The sequence below is a fragment of the Dama dama genome, chromosome 8 (assembly GCF_033118175.1).
Source record: "Dama dama isolate Ldn47 chromosome 8, ASM3311817v1, whole genome shotgun sequence".
NCBI lineage: Eukaryota > Metazoa > Chordata > Mammalia > Artiodactyla > Cervidae > Dama > Dama dama.
In genome coordinates, this window is record NC_083688.1 from 1,786,854 (window position 1) to 1,803,873 (window position 17,020).

The following is a 17,020-nucleotide window of genomic DNA, read 5'->3' on the forward strand; positions in this document are numbered from 1 at the left end:
GCTGATGGCAGAGACATACACAAAGAACCCTATGTTATATTAGAGTGTGGTGTAGACGGCTGTGACCAAGCTGTTCACTGTGGGCTGTGTTCTTAGACGGGGGCTCCCCCCATGTTCTCAGACGACGGAGTGTCAGACTCCTGGATGGGGTGACCGTGGCATCGAACCTGGAAGGGTGTGTGCAAGTTTCCCTGGGTGCACTGCGAGCGAAAGGGCAATCCGGGAGGAGAAAATGGCATGGGCTCGGAGAAGAGCCTGAGAGCGTCTGGCAGGGCTGGCACGTGGGCAGCGCACACACAGTGAGAGGCTGATTGAGTTGGGGAGGCCGAGAGAAGCCAGATCATTAGGGGCCCGGCTGGCCATGACAGAAGCTGAACTTGATCCTGAATTGGAAGGCAATGGGGTGGGGAAATTGCATGACATTAACCAGAGAGGTGGCGTCACCACACAAGCATTTGAGAAATATCATGGAGACTCCAGTGTGGTGGCGGCATCGGAGGGACAGGGCTGGAGACTGGGGACCAGCAAGGGGGCTGTGCAGGGTCCTGGGGGGACGTTTGAGGGCCCACACCAAGGCAGGATCGGTGGAGGGCACACACACTCCTGAGAGCCATTGGAGAGGAAGTATTGATCCATCTCGGAGACAAATGAGCTATTAACCTCTGCTCTTTGTTCAGAAGCTTTCCTCCCTTAAAAGGCCCCCTCCACCCTCTGTCCCACCTTTGTTTCTGCTGACAAGGAGGTGGGGGCTGACAGCACCTGTTAGCCCAGCAGGGGAGGTGTATTTCACACAACCCCCAGCACCTGCCTGAAAGTAATCGGTCTGCTGTAATAATATTTATTATGGTAGTAATTACATGATGTGCAGTTCCCAGGGAGGCTGTCACCGGTGCCACGCGGGGTTATTTGTCTTCATGAGACGGGGTGACCTCTTTTCTTCATGGGTGGGGGTGGAGCTCCTGGTATCTCGTGGAGATAAACCCCAGCCCTGCAGAAAGGGGAGGGTGGCGTGAGGAATCCTGTCACCCTGACTTCTCTGACAGGAGCAGAGCTGGCGGAGCGGCCGCCACCAGCTGACTGTCTGCCCCAGGTCAAGTCTCGACGTAGTCCAAGCTGGATCTCCAGGGAGAAGGGTCCCGGGAGTTCTCTGCACCACGTCTACGCTCCCAGACATAGAAGAGGGTGAAACACTGTCTCTGTCCTCGGGGAACGTCTAGTCTGACGGCAGAAACAGCCCCTGCCCTCTGACAGAAAGATGGTGTTCCCTTGCTTTTGACTCTTCTCTAGTTACTTTGAATCAACAAGTGTTGACTTGGGTGACACGAGGCAGGCACCTCTGGGCCAAGGGAACTGTCCAGAGCCGAGTTCAGAGGATGGGGTGTCAGGAATGGGAGGGGACAAATTCACCCATCCAGCCTCAGGTCGCTCACAGTCCCAGAAAAGGTCTCAGATCCATCGTCCGGCCTTCCCGGAACCTTCCGCTGGCTTTGAACTTGAAAATGGCCTCGACAGCCAGTCATCCTCCTGCTCCCTTGTGGAAGTTCTGTGTCCTGCTGGTCTAACTGCTGTGTGACCCCACTGCACCTCAAGACAGTGCTTCTGGGCACGTCATCTCTCTATCCACTCCTGTTCTCAGCTTCTCCACGTGGAAGAAAGGGACAGGGCCTTCCATGGAATGGTGGAAGAGTGGTGGATTCAGATCAAAGGACCTTCTTGCCAAGCCTGGTTCTGTGTGGTCACGAGAAAGTCATTCCATATCTCTGAGCCTCAGTCTCCATAACTCCAAACTGGGAGTGTTATTCGCCAGGGTTGCAATGGTAATCAATGAGATAATAATTGTAGATATCCTTTGAAAGCGGCCAGACACCACATGTTCGTTTGCTAATTTTTTTATTCATTTAATACATATTTATTGAGTGACTATTAAGTGCCAGGAACTGTTCTAATTTCTAAGGGATAAAGTAATGATTAAAAACCACAAACCCAAGGATTTCTAGTTATAGTGAAATGGAGTCAAGACCAGCTTCTTTTTATTTTCCATTAATTCAGCTATGAGACCTAGACAGAATGTGTGGACATCTATTTGAAAAATCTGAAACATAGATACTAGCAGACAGTTTGGGGAAGAACACCAGAATTCAAAGTACTACTGCAGAATTAATATAGTAAGACTTAGAGTCTCACAAAGTAATACTTAAAACGTTCACAACACAAACTAAAAATCACATGACATGATGACAGACAAAGAACTGCAAAAATCCCAACTATAATGAGAAAAGATGATTCATAGACTCCAATGATGAGATTAACACCTATGCTGGAATTATCTAACAAGGACTTTAAGGTAACAAAAATACTTTAAGAAACAATCACAAATCATCTCAAAACAAATGACACAAAGTTTCCGTAAAGAAATAAAGGACATAAAGAAGAACCAAACAGAAATTTTAGAAGTGAAAAATACAATAACTGAAATTTAAAGACTCACTGGGTAGACTCAGTAACAGGACAGAGCGGACAGGAAAAAGTCAGCAGACTTGAAATAGATCAATAGGAATAATCCAATCTGAACAACAGGAAAAAGAAAAATGATTGAGACACATGCATACACACACACACACACACACACGAAGCCTCTGCTCGCGTTGAGCTTGCAACCCAGTTGGGTACTGGAGTTGAGGGGGTGGGGGTGAGATGTCAGCAGATAATAAACAAATAAATATATATCCGGTAGTCATAAATATGTTAAAAAGAGAAGCGCAGGGTAGAGAGTTAGAGAATGACAAGGATACAATTTTATACAGACAGCATGATTAGGAAAGGTTTCCCCACTGCAGAGGCATTTGAGCAGAGGAAGAATTGAGGACTTGAGCCATGTGAGCATCCGGGGAAAGACTGTTCTGAGAGGTGGGAGCAGCAGGTGCAAAGGCCCTGAGGTAGGGATGAGCTCGGAGGAGTCAGGGAGCAGCAGGGTTCAGTGTGTATGGAATGAAGGAGGCAGAGGGCGAGGGGAAATGGAATTGGAGGGATGGGCAGGGGTGAAGGTGGGCGCAGAGAGACCAGCTGGGATGCAGGGCAATAGACCAGCAGCTTCCCCAGCAGCCCAGCAGTAAAGAACCCTCTAGCAATGCAGGAGCAGTGGGAGACGCGGATTTGATCCCTGGGTTGGGAAGATCCCCTGGAGGAGGGCATGGCAACCCACTCCAGTATCCTTGCCTGGAGAATCCCGGGGACAGAGGAGGAGCCTGGCGGGCTCCATGGGGTCGCAAAGAGTCACGCAGGACTGAAGTGACTCAGCACGTATGCACACAGCCCATCTGCTGCAAGGTACCTGGTTACCTCTGCTGGCGGGTAGGCGACAGGAGAAGCGACGGAGACAGGGCCCCAGCTCAGCATAGTGTTCCAGGAGAGACAGGGCCCTGTTCAGACGCAGCAGCAGCTCTGGCCCCTGGCCCTGAGCCTGCCAGCTCCAGCAGCCGCCTTGCGCAGATGGCCGCCCCCTTCCCTGCTCCAGGGCCCTGCCGGTCCAGCAAGTGCGGCTGGGTCTGGATTCCGCAGCCTCTCCCCGTGACTCCCGCGCCCATGGTCTCAGCTCTACCCTCTTCTCTGTTGACTCCCTGTTACGTCTCGTATCCTACCACCCCCGATGGGGCGGCCACTCACCAAGGGGGGCTTCCTGCCTGACCTCTGTGAGGAGTCCTGGAGGATGCTCTTAGATGATGTTGGCATCAGTCCGAGCAGATGTGGTCCAGGAGGCAGGTTCAGCGGGCATCTGGGGTCTTGGCCCCTTCGGCTGGGGCTGCCTCGGACCACAGGGATGAGATGCTCCTGGGGACACCACCCACTCTTGTTACGGAACAGTCTAGAGGACGGGCAGAATTAATTCCTTTCTCCTTTCATCACATACACAGATCTGGGCACTATTCTAGCCACACAGGTAACACAAATAGAAACAGTTAGTGGCCTTGCGTATGGAGAATATACAATGAACACCTCATTACAAGTAATTTCAGGTTTCCTAAGTGGTCAAAAGGGACGGGTGTTCGGGGGGACTGTGATAACCTGGGGAGTCAAGGAGAGTTTTCTTGTGGAAGTGAGACCTCTGTGACTCCTTGAAGGATGGGCAAGGGTGAGGCCTTGGGACAGAGGGGGGACGCCTGTGCTGGGCCTGGAGAGGAGTCAGAGTCCTCACATGATGAAGAGCAGACACGGCAGGACCTGGATGGGCCGTGAGACCCAGGCCTGGGCCAGCTCACCTCACAGAGGATCTGCATCTCTTTCCATGGAGCGATGGGAAGCTCTGGGGGCCCTTTCCAAGGCCAAGGAGCATATTTTAAAGAAAGCACTCTGGCTGCTGCTGGTGGGGGAGGACTGAAGGGCATCCATGGATGCAGGAAGCTCAAGACAAAGCCTGATCTCACAAGTTACATCCCTCAGTAGCGCCAACATCTAGCAAACGTTCATGAGGAACAAGGGCTGGGGAGGAGGTCAGCGTTTTCCCTCACTGGTGCCTGCAGCTGGGAGGGATGGAGCCCCTTATGACTGAAACAGGTGCAGAGGTTTAGTGATTTAGCCCTTGCCGTGGCCATGGGCGGCTTGTAACTATGGTGACCAACTTGTCTTGGTTTGCTGGGGACTTTTTGGTTTTAGCAGCAAAAGCACTTGTCCCAGGAAAGCCCTCGGTCCTGGGCAGACTGAGCCATCTGGTCACGCTGATATAATTCATGCCTCTGTTCACTAAATCAAGGCGGGCCTGTGCCCCTCCCACGGAAGCCCTCCCTGATTGCCCTCTACCCTTGGGGCCAGACATGAGCCAGCCCTCTGGACACATTTCCCCCCAACCCTGAGTTGGGAAAGGGAGGGGGGGCAATGCTGGGATGTCGCGAGGCGAGTTTCAGGATAGAGGAGCCATTTGTCATCACTTCATTGGGAGGGTGCCTGATTCCTAAATATTGCCTGCGATTTTGCTAAATGTGTCTTAACGGGAGCGGTATAAATGCTGTCAGAGATAGAGGGCGAGAGTGATGGTCCCGTTCGGGATAATGAACTGTTTAGTTAAGATGAATCCGTTTCCACTCCTGATCCTGCTTCTCGATATCGTGCTTGGTGGGGGCCAGGGGGTGGGGTGGGGGGGCTCATGCATCAAGGCTGATTGGTGGCAAGTTTAATGCCGAGAAAGACAGAGCTCCGTCTTTAGCTGGTGGCTGATTCATGGATGAGTTCATGTCTCAGAGAAGTGGAGTCGCATTGTATATGCAATGACGGTGTCAGGATTTGAGCTCAGTGAACAGCTGACATGGACTGATCAGAGCTGGAAGACCCCAAAGTACCATTCACCCCTCATTTTGCAGATGAGAAAAAACAGGCCCAGACAGAGGGGCAGCCCACCTGAGGTGCCAGAGCCGGCTGGCCTCACAGCTGAGCCCACAGCTCATCTCCTGGGCTTGTTCCCCTGGGCCCCCTGCCTCCTGGGGGCTGCGTGAGCCCCTCTCCCATCCCTGCCCTTCCCACCAGTCTGGGGGCTTGATTCGGGGGTCCTGGCAGAAGGGTTTTTTTTTTTATGTATGCATGATTTTATTTATTTTTTAGTTTAAAACAATTATTGAAGTTGATTTACGATGTGTTCATTTTCTGCCGTGCAGCAAAGTGACTCAGTGACACACACACTCTCTTTTTCATGTTCTTTTCCATTATGGTTTGTCACGGGGTATTGGATATAGTTCCCTGGGCTGTACGGTAGGTCCTTCTTGCTTATCCATCCTGTGTGTAATAGTTTGCCTCTGCTAATCCCAAATTCCCAACACTTCCCTCCCCTGCCCCCTTCCCCCGGCAACCCCAAGTCTGTTCTCTGCATAGAACGGGGCTCTTGGGGGCTCCCCTCTTGAGCCTGCCCTCTGCTTTGTGGGGAGAACTCCTCGTGGATCTCCTGGCTCTGACCCCAGTCCGGATGGGACACCTGGCTGAGAGGGTCAGCCCTGAACCTTCTCCCACTCTCTGACTAGCTTCCAAATGTCAGATCCCACTCCTCCCACTTCCATCCAGGGACCGTCCTTCCTCAGTTGGACAGTGGGGACCGGGAGGGAACAGGGATCTGGCAGAGGCTCAGGGGTGCCCCGCTGTGGGCCGGGCTCATGATGAGCAAACTCCTAAAACATGCTTCACCGTGTGGGACGTCAGCATTACACATGGGGAAACTGAGGCCTTAGCGGCCACATAACCTGCCCAAGTGATGACCAAATCACGGGGTGAGTAACTTGAACCAAATAACTGACTTCAAACTTGGTGAAAGTGTGTGGGTAGGAGAAGCAGAGAAAGTGGGGGAGGGTATTTTCAGAAAAAGAACCAAGGCAGGGTCTTCAGAAGGTGATGAAAACCTGTGAAATAGGAGCTGACGGAATGTTCGCTGGACCTAGAGAACTTTCACTGTTTTTCTTTTGCAAAAAAAAAACTCCTTGGCCTTGAACCCTTGCTCTTCCCTCTCAGCGCGTGTCTGTGTTTGGGAAGGTGATTACTCACCTGTGACCCAGGTGTTGACAGGTAATGCAATCCTCGCCTGGCACATAGGTCAGAAAGTCACCCCGCCACCTGCTCTTCCATCCCTTCCCAGCCATTGATCCTGCCTCCAGACCCAACAGTTAGAGCCCACGCATTGCCTGAGGCTTGTCCTGGCCTTGGCTGGCAAAGCTCCAGACAGCCCAAGCTTCGTGGTAAGGCTCTCAAGCCTGGAGGGAAGGGGTCCCCCGTCCATCGCTGGGGCCTGACCCCACCCCAGAGCACTGTGTCTGCAGGCTCTGTCTCTCCCTGGTCATCTTCCCCCCTGGGAGCCAGGCCTCTGCTGAAGATGCAGTCGGTGCAACGGCCAATCACAGGTGAGCCCCCGAATCTTCACGTGACCTGCAATTTTCATGACTGCTCCGTGCGGTAGCAAAGGAGAGCCTGGCCTCAGAGTCAGATAGATCCGGTCCAAATCCCAGCTTTGCTGCTTATCTGGCAGCAGTATTGAGCCGGCCCTTCCTCCCTCTGACCTGCCATTCTTTCTTTGAGGCACAGAAGTAGTATACACGGGGTGGTGTGAGGACCAATGCCTGCCCTGAAGGAAGCCCAAAAAGCAGCACTCACACGCTTATTTCAATACTCCACTGATGTTAATGAAACTCACTTTCCAGACGGAGAGGCAGATGTGCAAACAGACAGTCCCCCTCCAGTGTGACATACGTAGGAATTGCGGCATCTTACAAGGAAGGCACAGGCAGGCTGCCGCAAGAGCCAGTGGAAAAGTAGGAAGGAAATTTCTGGGAAATCCAGGAAGTGCCATGTGCCCGGGGAAGGAGGTTTTAATCCCTAGAAGTGAGACCTCCTGTCTCTTCTGTGGCCTGGCCTTACCCCTACTCTGCCCCAGCCGCTCCCAGGGGGTCCAAGAAGAGGAGGGTCCCCAGCTGGGAGCGATTCACCCCCATCCCCCAGCCTCTGTGACTTCAAGGAAGGAGACTTCAGGAGTGGGAGCCACAGTCACTTCCTGAGGACGGCGTTTGCTAGTGCTTGTTCCAGAGGACTCCAGCAGGGCCGGGACTCGGGGTCCTGCAGGGGGAGTAAATGCCTCCTGAAATCCAGCACCCTGGGCACCTCACTTGCTCCACCCTCATCCTGGACTCGCAAGATGCTCAGTCACGGATGGGCTTCAGAGGACACAATGGTACAAAAAGGTTTCCCACCACTGCCTGTCTGGAGAATCAAAAGCACACTCCAGCCTCAGGGCCTGTGCACGTGTGACGTCTTCTGTCTGCAATGCTCGCTCCTAGAATCACAGGTGGCTCGCACTTTCCTTTACTCTGGCCCCTTCAGAAAGGCCTCCTGGGTTGCACCCTCTCCCATGACCCTCTTTTACTTTACCCTGATTCTCTTTTCTTCATTACACTTACTACGTATTACATCACATTACACCGGGCACATTTCCCATCAATTGTTCCTTTGGCTATTGTCTCTTCTGCTGGAACGTCAGCAGGATGTGCCTGTTCTCATTACTGTATCCCTGGTGTCTGGCACAGTACCAGGAAGTGGACGTTGCTGTTCAGTCGCTAAGTGGTGTCCGACTCTTGGCAACCCCATGGACCCCAGCGCTCCAGGCTTCCCTGCCCTTCACTGTTTCCCAGAGTTTGCTCAAACTGATGTCTATTGAGTCAGTAATGCCATCCAACCATCTCATCCCCATCTCATCTCATCCTCTCCTGGGATCAGAGCCAGGAGACCCACGAGGAGTCCTCCCCACAAAGCAGAGGACAGACTGAAGAGTGGAGCCCCCAAGAGCCCCATTCTATGCAGAGAACAGACTTGGGGTTGCCGGGGGGAGGGGGCAGGGGAGGGAAGTGTTGGGAATTTGGGATTAGCAGAGGCAAACTATTACACACAGGATGGATAGGCAAGAAGAACCTACCGTACAGCCCAGGGAACTATATCCAATACCCTGTGACAAACCATAATGGAGAAGAACATCAAGAAGGAGTGTGTGTGTGAGTGTGTGTGTGTGTGAGTGAGTGTGTGTGTGTGTGTGTGTGTGTGTGTGTCTGAATCAGTTTACTGTACAGCACAAATGAGAGGAATGAGTCGCCTCCTTCTCCCGCCAATGTTTCCCAGTATCAGGGTCTTTTCCTGATGAGCTGGCTCTTTACGTCAGGTGGCGAAAGTATTGGAGCTTCAGCTTCAGCGTCAGTCTTTCCCACGAATATTCAAGGTTGATCTCCTTTAGGATTGACTGGAAGTGAATAGATTCTCAATAAAAACCGGAGCTTCCACCATTTCCTCCAATGCCCACTGGACTCACACCTGTGATTCCCTCAGGGCTCACCAGGAAATGGTGACCCTGCAAGTTGGCACCCCTCCACCCCCAGCCCGCCTCACATGCATACACCCTCTGTCTCCACCTTGGGCTGGCTGGAAGATTTATGCATCTGAGAATCTGTCCTTTCTGTCTCCTTCCAGTGGGAGGGACTGTTCTTTTGTCTTGAGCTCCTCAGCCATCTGAACAAATGATGCTCATCTCAATTGTAGTTCCAAAAGTGAGACGCCCCTCCACCCCAGGGTTAAGTAGCCCTACTGGAAAGGTGGGCATTGGGTCAAGGCTGGGAACCATAAAGAAGGGGATCAGGTCCTGGTCTCCTGTCATGTGCCCTCCCCCCAGCAACACACCCTTGTTCTCCCCAGGGCTGGATGGGAAGTGTTTGCTGGGCCATCCTCACTGCGTCCATCATTAGCTGTGTGTAGCATGGCAGAATGGCAGTCATAACAGAACCAGAAGGTCTGGGTTTGAATCCCAGCTCTGCCACTTATAGCTATGTGATCTCAGCAGGTTACTTAGCCTCTCTGTTTCTGTGTGAGAAGTCGGAATAATCCTAGCTCCTCTCTCCTAGGATTGTCACGACAGTTAAGGGAGTGAGTGTGTATTAAGCATGGAGTCCAGTGTCTGGAACAGAACAGGTGCTGTGGAAATGGGAACCACTGTTAGCGTATCACACTTGGCTTGCCCCAGAGTCCTCCCTCCCACCGGGGTTCATCCTCCGGCAGGCGGCCTCCTTGTTTGTCATGCTTTGGCACCCGCTGGGCTTGGGGATATTGCTGACCATCCACGCCGGGTCAGGTTTCCCCTAGTCCCTCATGGTCACCTGTCATCACCCTAGTCCAGTGGGGTCGTGTTGTGAATCTGCCCCTCCACTGTCCATTCCCAGAGAGCAAGGCAATGCTCATGCCATTCTGCTCCCTGGATACGGCCCAGGGCCTGCTCAGAGCACGTGGGAGCAAAATCTGGGGCAGAATAAATGAGGAGAGAAGGGGACAGAAGATGGTTCTTCCTTCCAGTTAGCTCGGTCACTGCTCTCGTGGGCCATGTGTTCTCTGGGGCTCCCTGCGAGCCTGAACTTTGGTCTAAGTTAGAGGCCACCTGGGGTGAGCCCCAACCTCACTCCCTTGCCCTGGGCGCTGGGAACTGAAGTTTTGGACCACACCAGTCGAGTCTGCCTCCAGCTTCCAAATTGATCCTCTTGAGGTCAATTCTTTTTTTCCTGCAGAATGTTGTAACCATTAACTTCCAGGCAGGGGTCAGACCCCTGGGCCCCATTGGCTCAGGTTGCCTGCACAACTGAAATCCCTGAGCCCATTCTGGCTAGTTTTCTCATTAAGACAATCGGACTGGATTGATCCATTAGATCAATGGTTGGATATCAACCGGCAGGAAGCCAATCCGATGAGCCTGGATGATCAGCCCAAGAATGAGGTGCCCCGCCAAGCTGGAGTGGGTTCCTTGCCCTCAGGATGGGGCTCTGGGAGGCAGAGGGACGGGGGTCAGAGGACTCAGCAGGCTGGACTGCTGGACTTAGGTGAGGAGCCATCAGTGTTGCCAGGGAGTGTCTACCAGGAGAAGAGCCCCAGCTCCTAGGAGCTGGGCAGGGATTCCGGGGACAGCTGGTGTGTGAGAAATGCTGTCTGTGCTTGCAGACAATCGAGACTCCTTCCCAGGTCGTCAGCCCATCACATTCCCACCACCCCCACCCCCACTGTGGCCCAGGGTTGCAAGGTGTGTGTGATGGGGTTTGGGGGTTCAGGAAGCAAAACAGCAGCTTCCCGGGTCTTCCTCGCTCATCAGGAGAAATTTTTGAGGTTGGAAATGGAGAAGTACCTAGAACACCAAATCAGCATTCCAGGGTCTGGGTGCGTGGGATACTGATGGGGTTTAAGGGTTGGCCAAGGGACCCATGTTCAAATAGGTTTGGAAATGCTAGTGTTAGTTGCTCAGTCCTGTCTGACTCTTTGCGACCCCATGGACTGTAGCCCGCCAGGCTCCTCTGTCCATGGGATTCTCCAGGCAAGAATATTGGAGTGGGTGGCCATGCCCTCCTCCAGGGGATCTTCCCAACCCAGAAGTCGAACCTGGGTCTCCTGCATTGCAGGCAGATTCTCTACCATCGGAGCCCCCTTGGAAATGTATTTCAGCCTGTTCATTTCCTACAGAGCTGATTGATGCATGTTACAGCTTTCTAAAACAAGGGGGGAGGAGCAGTGTTGGCTGGAAGGTCTGGAACATCTTACAGAAATACACCGAAGCGCTTCCTTCAGGAGTCAGCAGGGCCTGCTGTCACGGGACAGTTCGTCCCAGGGAGTGTCTGCAGGGCTGACAGGATCCCGGAGGGCCAGGGAGGTTCCCGGGAAGGGAGGCGGCAGAGAGGAGGAAGTGAGGTGGCCCCTCTCCCGGCCCCTCTCTCGTGGACTCCAGGGCAGACAGCGCCACCTGCATCCGGGGAGGCCCCCTCAGCCCACCCGTGCGCCAGCGCCCGGGTCAGCCCGCAGCCTCACCACCCTCTCCCCTTTCCTCCACAGGCTACTTGACTGTCAACATTGAGCCTCTCCCGCCCGTGGTGGCTGGTGATGCCGTGACCTTGAAGTGCAACTTCAAGACCGATGGCCGCATGCGTGAGATCGTGTGGTACCGGGTAAGTCACCTCGGCGGTGCCCCCTGCCCCGTGCCTCTCACCAGGACGGGGGGTAGAGTCCCTGGAGACCCTCGTGGGATCAGCGATGCCCTCAGCCCTCACCAGCCCTGCGCTGTCCTGTGCCCTTGCCTGACCCCGTCCTTCGCCGAATCCCTCCGTAAAGATCCCTCTGCCAAGTCTTCCCTTCTGACCTCGGAGTCTATCTTGTCCTGGCATCTTTGATGCTCTAACATGCCCTTATGCTCAGGAAACCCCCTCCGAGCTGAGTACTAGTTACCAACATCGAACGCACTGACTGCAGTGTAATTAAAGAACGCTGAAGGGTGAAATTTGGGGCATGAGGATTTGGGTAATGCTTTTGGCAGAAGAGAGAGAACAGGACAGCTTCCTGCCTTCTTAAAAATCAAATTACAGATGTAGTCTGCCTTCTAATCTGATTACACACAGGACTGGTGTCTGTCACCCCAAGGTCTAAGGGGATCTGAGAAGGGATGTTGATAGAGATGAGCAGATGCCCACCTTCCCAGGGCCCTGGTGTTGGCCACAGGAGAACCAGCTTTGGGCCTTGGGAGCAAGTGTTGGCCTTTGTAACGGCCGAGAGACATCTGTGTGTCTGGACCAGGCATCCCAGCCTCGTCTCGCTTTGCCACAAGACGTCGAGGCTGGCTGGGCTCCGGAGAAGCTCGAGTTGGCATTGACGTTCTTGCCGTGTGGCACCCAGGTGTGCAAAGAACAGGGTACCGCCATCTTGGGAATGGGTTGGGTGGAGATCTCCCCTTCTATGAGCTACAACAGGGGTTGGCAAAACCCTTCGGTGAAGCCCAGATAGTAAACACTTTCCTCTCGGGGGGCCGTATGGTTTCTGCTGCAACTACCCAGTTCTTGTTCCAGCGCAGAAGCAGCCACAGACGGAATGTCTATGGAACGGCATGGCAGCGTTCCCGTAAAATTTTACTTACGGACCCTTGAATTTCGTGTAATTTTCATGTGTCACACAGCCTTCTCCTTTTTTATTTTTTCAACCACTGAAAAAGGTAAAACACCACTCTGGGCTCATGGGTCACACAAAAATGGGTTGTAGGCTGTGTTGGTCCACCAGCCATAGTTTGCCAGCAGCTGATCAAAAACCACCCTCTGCTAAGTTGTGTTGCCCTTTCTTCAAAGTGAAACCAATGGGTGATACAGTCAAGTGGAATTGCTCTGGAGGTATCGGGTGTCGGAGTGGAGAGCGGGTGGGAGGTGGGGGTTGGGTGGGCACCGCTTGGTGAGGTGCCCTGGAAATGGTTCATCAGGCATCTGGAAATGGTTCCTGAGCTCCTTCAAGCTACCGCCATACCCAGAGTGTGGTGCAAGGAAAGCCAGCCTCAGACGATCCTGCTGGGGAATCCTCACCAACCGAGCCTTGACTCAGACCTGGGCGCCTCAGCCTCCTTGCTGTCGGTCCAGCCTTGCTTTGAACCATTCCCTCCTTACTGTGCCTTCTCCATTTTCGGCCTTTGAGTCATCATTTTCTGATCGCTGTGGTTACGCTGGGCGCTGTGACCTGGGTTCCTTTTAACCAACATCACTGTTCTCCATCTTAGCGTCGTAGCCCCTCCCATTTAGAATCACTCCGAGGACCCTCCATCCAAGCTCACAGCCACCCGGGACCCACAGGTGTGAATCTGACATTTGATTCCCCAGAGGGCCCCAGCTTCAGGTGAGGTTTTCTTCCTGGAGAGATCGCTGGGGCCTAGAGAAAGTCAAGGCATATGTTAAATAGTGCCGCGAACCGCATCGCTAAGAGGCGTATTTACATGATACGGGAACCGCTTGGCTGACACACGCTGTGAGCGTCTCATTAGCACCTGGCAGAGGGCTGCGATAAATTAACTCCGCTCGCTGCCGACGATGGCACTGCGTCTCTGCTCGACCCTCCGTGGAGTGAGGGGTAGTGAGAGGCTGGCCCTGCTGGCAGAGAGAAACGTGGAGACCCAATGGGAACAATAGGGGTGAAGACGGGAGGCGTCTTGGAAACAGGAAAATACCAATAGGCATCTCATTGCTCCCCCATCCCTTGGAGCAGCTATCCTCACTCTTGTTTGAAATCGAATGTTCCTGCATCAGTGGTGAAAATCTCTCTGCAGGGGTGGCTGCCGGGGTGGGGGCAACGGAGTGCCAGGCCCAGGTGTGGGGACCACAAGCAGCCTCTCACGTGGCTTACCTCTGCGTGCTCTGAAAACCGGGGATGCCCAGGTTCCAGGGCAGACAGAGACTCCCCTTCCCCCTCTCTACCCCAATGCTGAGCGCCCCCCCCACTCCGTTCACCACACCGCCCCCCCTCCCCGACCTCCATCCTGGCTTGTGATCCCATCGACTGCATTAAAAATCAGTTATGTCTCCTAGGGGTGTCGGGCCCTGCATATTGGGCTACGGCTACGGGAGGCTGCACTAATTAATTTATTTTCTTTCGTTTCACATCCTTTGACCTGAAAGCGTCTGGAGTTGGGGTGGGGTGGGGTTGCAGATGTATGCAAATCACATGCAAATCGCGCGCTGAAGCCAAGTGCTTGGCCGTCTGATTCTGGGGCTGGAGTGCGGAAGCGGCTCCCCGGATGGGGCGCTGTCCCTGGGACCCGGGGAGCCCTGCACGCCTGTCTGTGGCGGTGGGGTGGGGCAGAGGCCGCGCCCGGAGCAGACCGCGGGGAGCAGCTCCAGGCGGCCAGGCCTCTCCTTCCTGCTGCCTCTCAGGCCTCCCCTCCCCTCCTTTCCCAAGGAGCCGGCCAAATGGCCAGAGATGAGAGCCGACCGCGGTGGGGGCTCCGGGAGCCGAGACCGAGGCGGGGCACCTGGAGGGACTGGGAGAAGCGTCCCTGGAAGCCCCGGTCTCCCTCCCCGGCCGGCTCCCCCTAGGCAAGCCCCAGAGCTTCATTCCCCGCCCCGTCTTCCCCGGCCGCTGCTCCCACCCCGAAACAGGGGGCTGCGGAGCGGTGTTGTCTTGTTTGTTTTCTGTACGTGTGTTTGCTCCCCTCCCCAGCTTCCTCTGCCCTTCCTCCATGAATGAGCTCACAGAGCCCGGCTTGGAAGGAGATGAATAGATTACACAGGCCCAGCCAGGGCTGTGTCTCCAAGCCCTTTAGCCGGGAAAAGCCGGTCATTGTGATGAGGCTGCCTCTGCACACTCCGCCCAGTGGGCGCAAAATGACCCAAAATATGTGTCCCGTCCAGCAGCCTCCCCTCTGGTCCTAAAGGCAAGAGCTTAGCAGTAGGGTCATCCTAAGCTTTCAGAAGTGTAGCGAATGCATTGGATTCTCTGGGTAAATTGAGGGAGCTGATGGAGTGGTGTGAAGCAAAAGGGATTCTTCCCTCAGGGTCAACAAGACCTCTGGCTCAGCATATGGGGAAAGTCTTGGCTTATGGAGCCCTTAGGGCTGGGGTAGGTGAGCAGGGAAATAGGAGGAGGAGGCGAGGGCCTGCGCCTTGGACACTTTGCCCCAAGGTCGAGCCAAATTACAGACAAAGATGACGAAACTCTAGAAGAGATTCAAGAAAGTGCACGTGGTCAGAGCCCCAGGGTCTGTGCTGTCCACTGTGGCAGCCACTGGTCACAGGTTGCTATTTACATTTAAGTTTAACTAAATCAGGTTAAATTAGAAGTTCATTTCCTCAGTCAGACTTGCCACATATGATTAGTGGCTACCGCATTGGGCAGAGGAGGTATAGAACATTTCCATCACCACATAAAGTTCTATTGGACAGCCTGCTGTAGATAATTGAAAAAAATGTCATGGCCCCTCCTTGGAATATCCCATCTTCCTGACAAGGGAGTACAAGTGACTGCTCTTTGAGCCAGTTTTCTAGGCAAACTCACCCTACAGTGAATTTCAGAAAAAGTGAATTGTGTTTGTTGTGCAAACTTCCTTGGTTTGCAGGGAATGAGGGGACAGAAGAAAGATTGTCATTCTCAAAAGACGTCTTTGGAAACAGAGAAGACATCAGGGAAGTTTTCAGGTCCCTGAGGACCTGGTATCATGGTCATCTCCCCATGTTTTCTCCACTGTTGTGTGGGTCCCCCTCCCAGATTTGAGCTTCGCGGTCTTCTCCAGAGCTTGGGCACCTAGCTTTACTTTTACCTGCAAAATAGACAGTGGCTAATAGGGTAAGGGTGCAAATCCCACACTTGGCCAATAGGAGGCAGCCACCTAACAAGCAGCTGATTTTAGCATTAAGATTGGGAGCTGGTTCTAGAACACAGGGCTTCCCTGATAGCTCAGTTGGTAAAGAATCTGCCTGCAGTGCAGGAGACCCAGGGTCAGTCCCTGCAAAAGGGAATGGCTACTCATTCCAGTATCCTTGCCCGGAGAATTCCATGGACAGAGGAGCCTGGCGGGCTATAGTCTGTGGGGTCACAAAAAGTCAGACAGGACTGAGTAACACTTCCTTAACATTTCATTTTCATGTCGACACTGAGGCTGGTGGGATCGTGAAGCCTGTTTTTCAGATGAAGACACAGACATCCAAGAGGACTGTACCTCGGCTCATGCTGCCCCTCCCCTGATTTCTGCAGGAAGTTCTAGACACTTCCTCCTCTGTGATTCCTCTGCACTCCAACTTCTATCTCATTAGGTCCAAACACCTGTTGGTCCACTGGATCGTGAGCATCCCAACCACAAAGGCCACGTCTTTTCCCCATTACATCCACAACGCCTAGTGGAGAGTCACCTCAATAAATATTTGTTATGTGAACAGATATTAGAGGTGGAAATACACATTTTGACAGACCACGCCAGGTAGCCCACTTCCAGATCAGCTTCTGTGTCCAGCCGATCGCATCTGTCTGCTCGGGGATTGAGTGTGGGTCTCTGTATACTCAGGGGCCTTTATGGAGTGTGGGGTTGGGGGGAAAGGAACATTTCTCATTTGGGAATGCTGTCTAAACTCATTTACTTGGAGGTCACCTGCCCAGCAGGCAAAACCAAAGGTCTGTTACTATCACAGAAATCCATTAAACAACCACAGAGAATCCTGGGAATTTAACCTTTCACAGCAGTTTTATTTTATCATCTTTCCTTTGTTTCATCTCTTTCCTTCACAATTTGTTCCCAAGAGCTGCGCTGGGCCCAGGTTACAAGGCCGCAGTAAGAGAACCATGGCGCTAGACAGAGAGGCGATCTGCCGTGAGTGATAGCACCGCCACTCTCAGAAGCCCCTTACTGCGCCTCTTCCGCCCTGTGGGGAGGCTGCGCCTGGGTGTGTTTAATGGTCGGAGATGCCTCCTCCACGATGCTGCTTGGCTGGGGTGAGGTCCTACTCTGGGGCTCCGCTGGCTGCCTCTGCAGTGAGGGTTTAAGGCTGCTCTGAGCCGTTAGAGAAAGGATTAAGCCTGGAGGCTGGGCACATGACTTTGGGCAGTGACCTAACCTTTCTGCTTTAGAAACCTCATCTGAAATTGGGCATGAAACCGCATGCATTGTAGGCATAAATGAGATAATGTCCACAACTAAACAAGCCCAGTCCCACTTCAGTCCTTTTATTCCACCCAACAAAAGCTATGGGAGCGGTTC

At 53.4% G+C, this 17,020-nt stretch overlaps 1 protein-coding gene across 1 annotated transcript in view; it reads left to right on the forward strand.

Annotated features, from left to right (window-relative positions):
* IGSF21 (immunoglobin superfamily member 21) overlaps positions 1 to 17,020 on the forward strand; it is a 269,234-nt gene that overhangs the window by 110,996 nt on the left and 141,218 nt on the right. Inside the window, exon 2 of the mRNA XM_061147813.1 lies at positions 11,365 to 11,477. Within this exon, the coding sequence (XP_061003796.1) occupies positions 11,365 to 11,477 (113 nt within the window). The remainder of the gene's footprint in view (positions 1 to 11,364; positions 11,478 to 17,020) is intronic.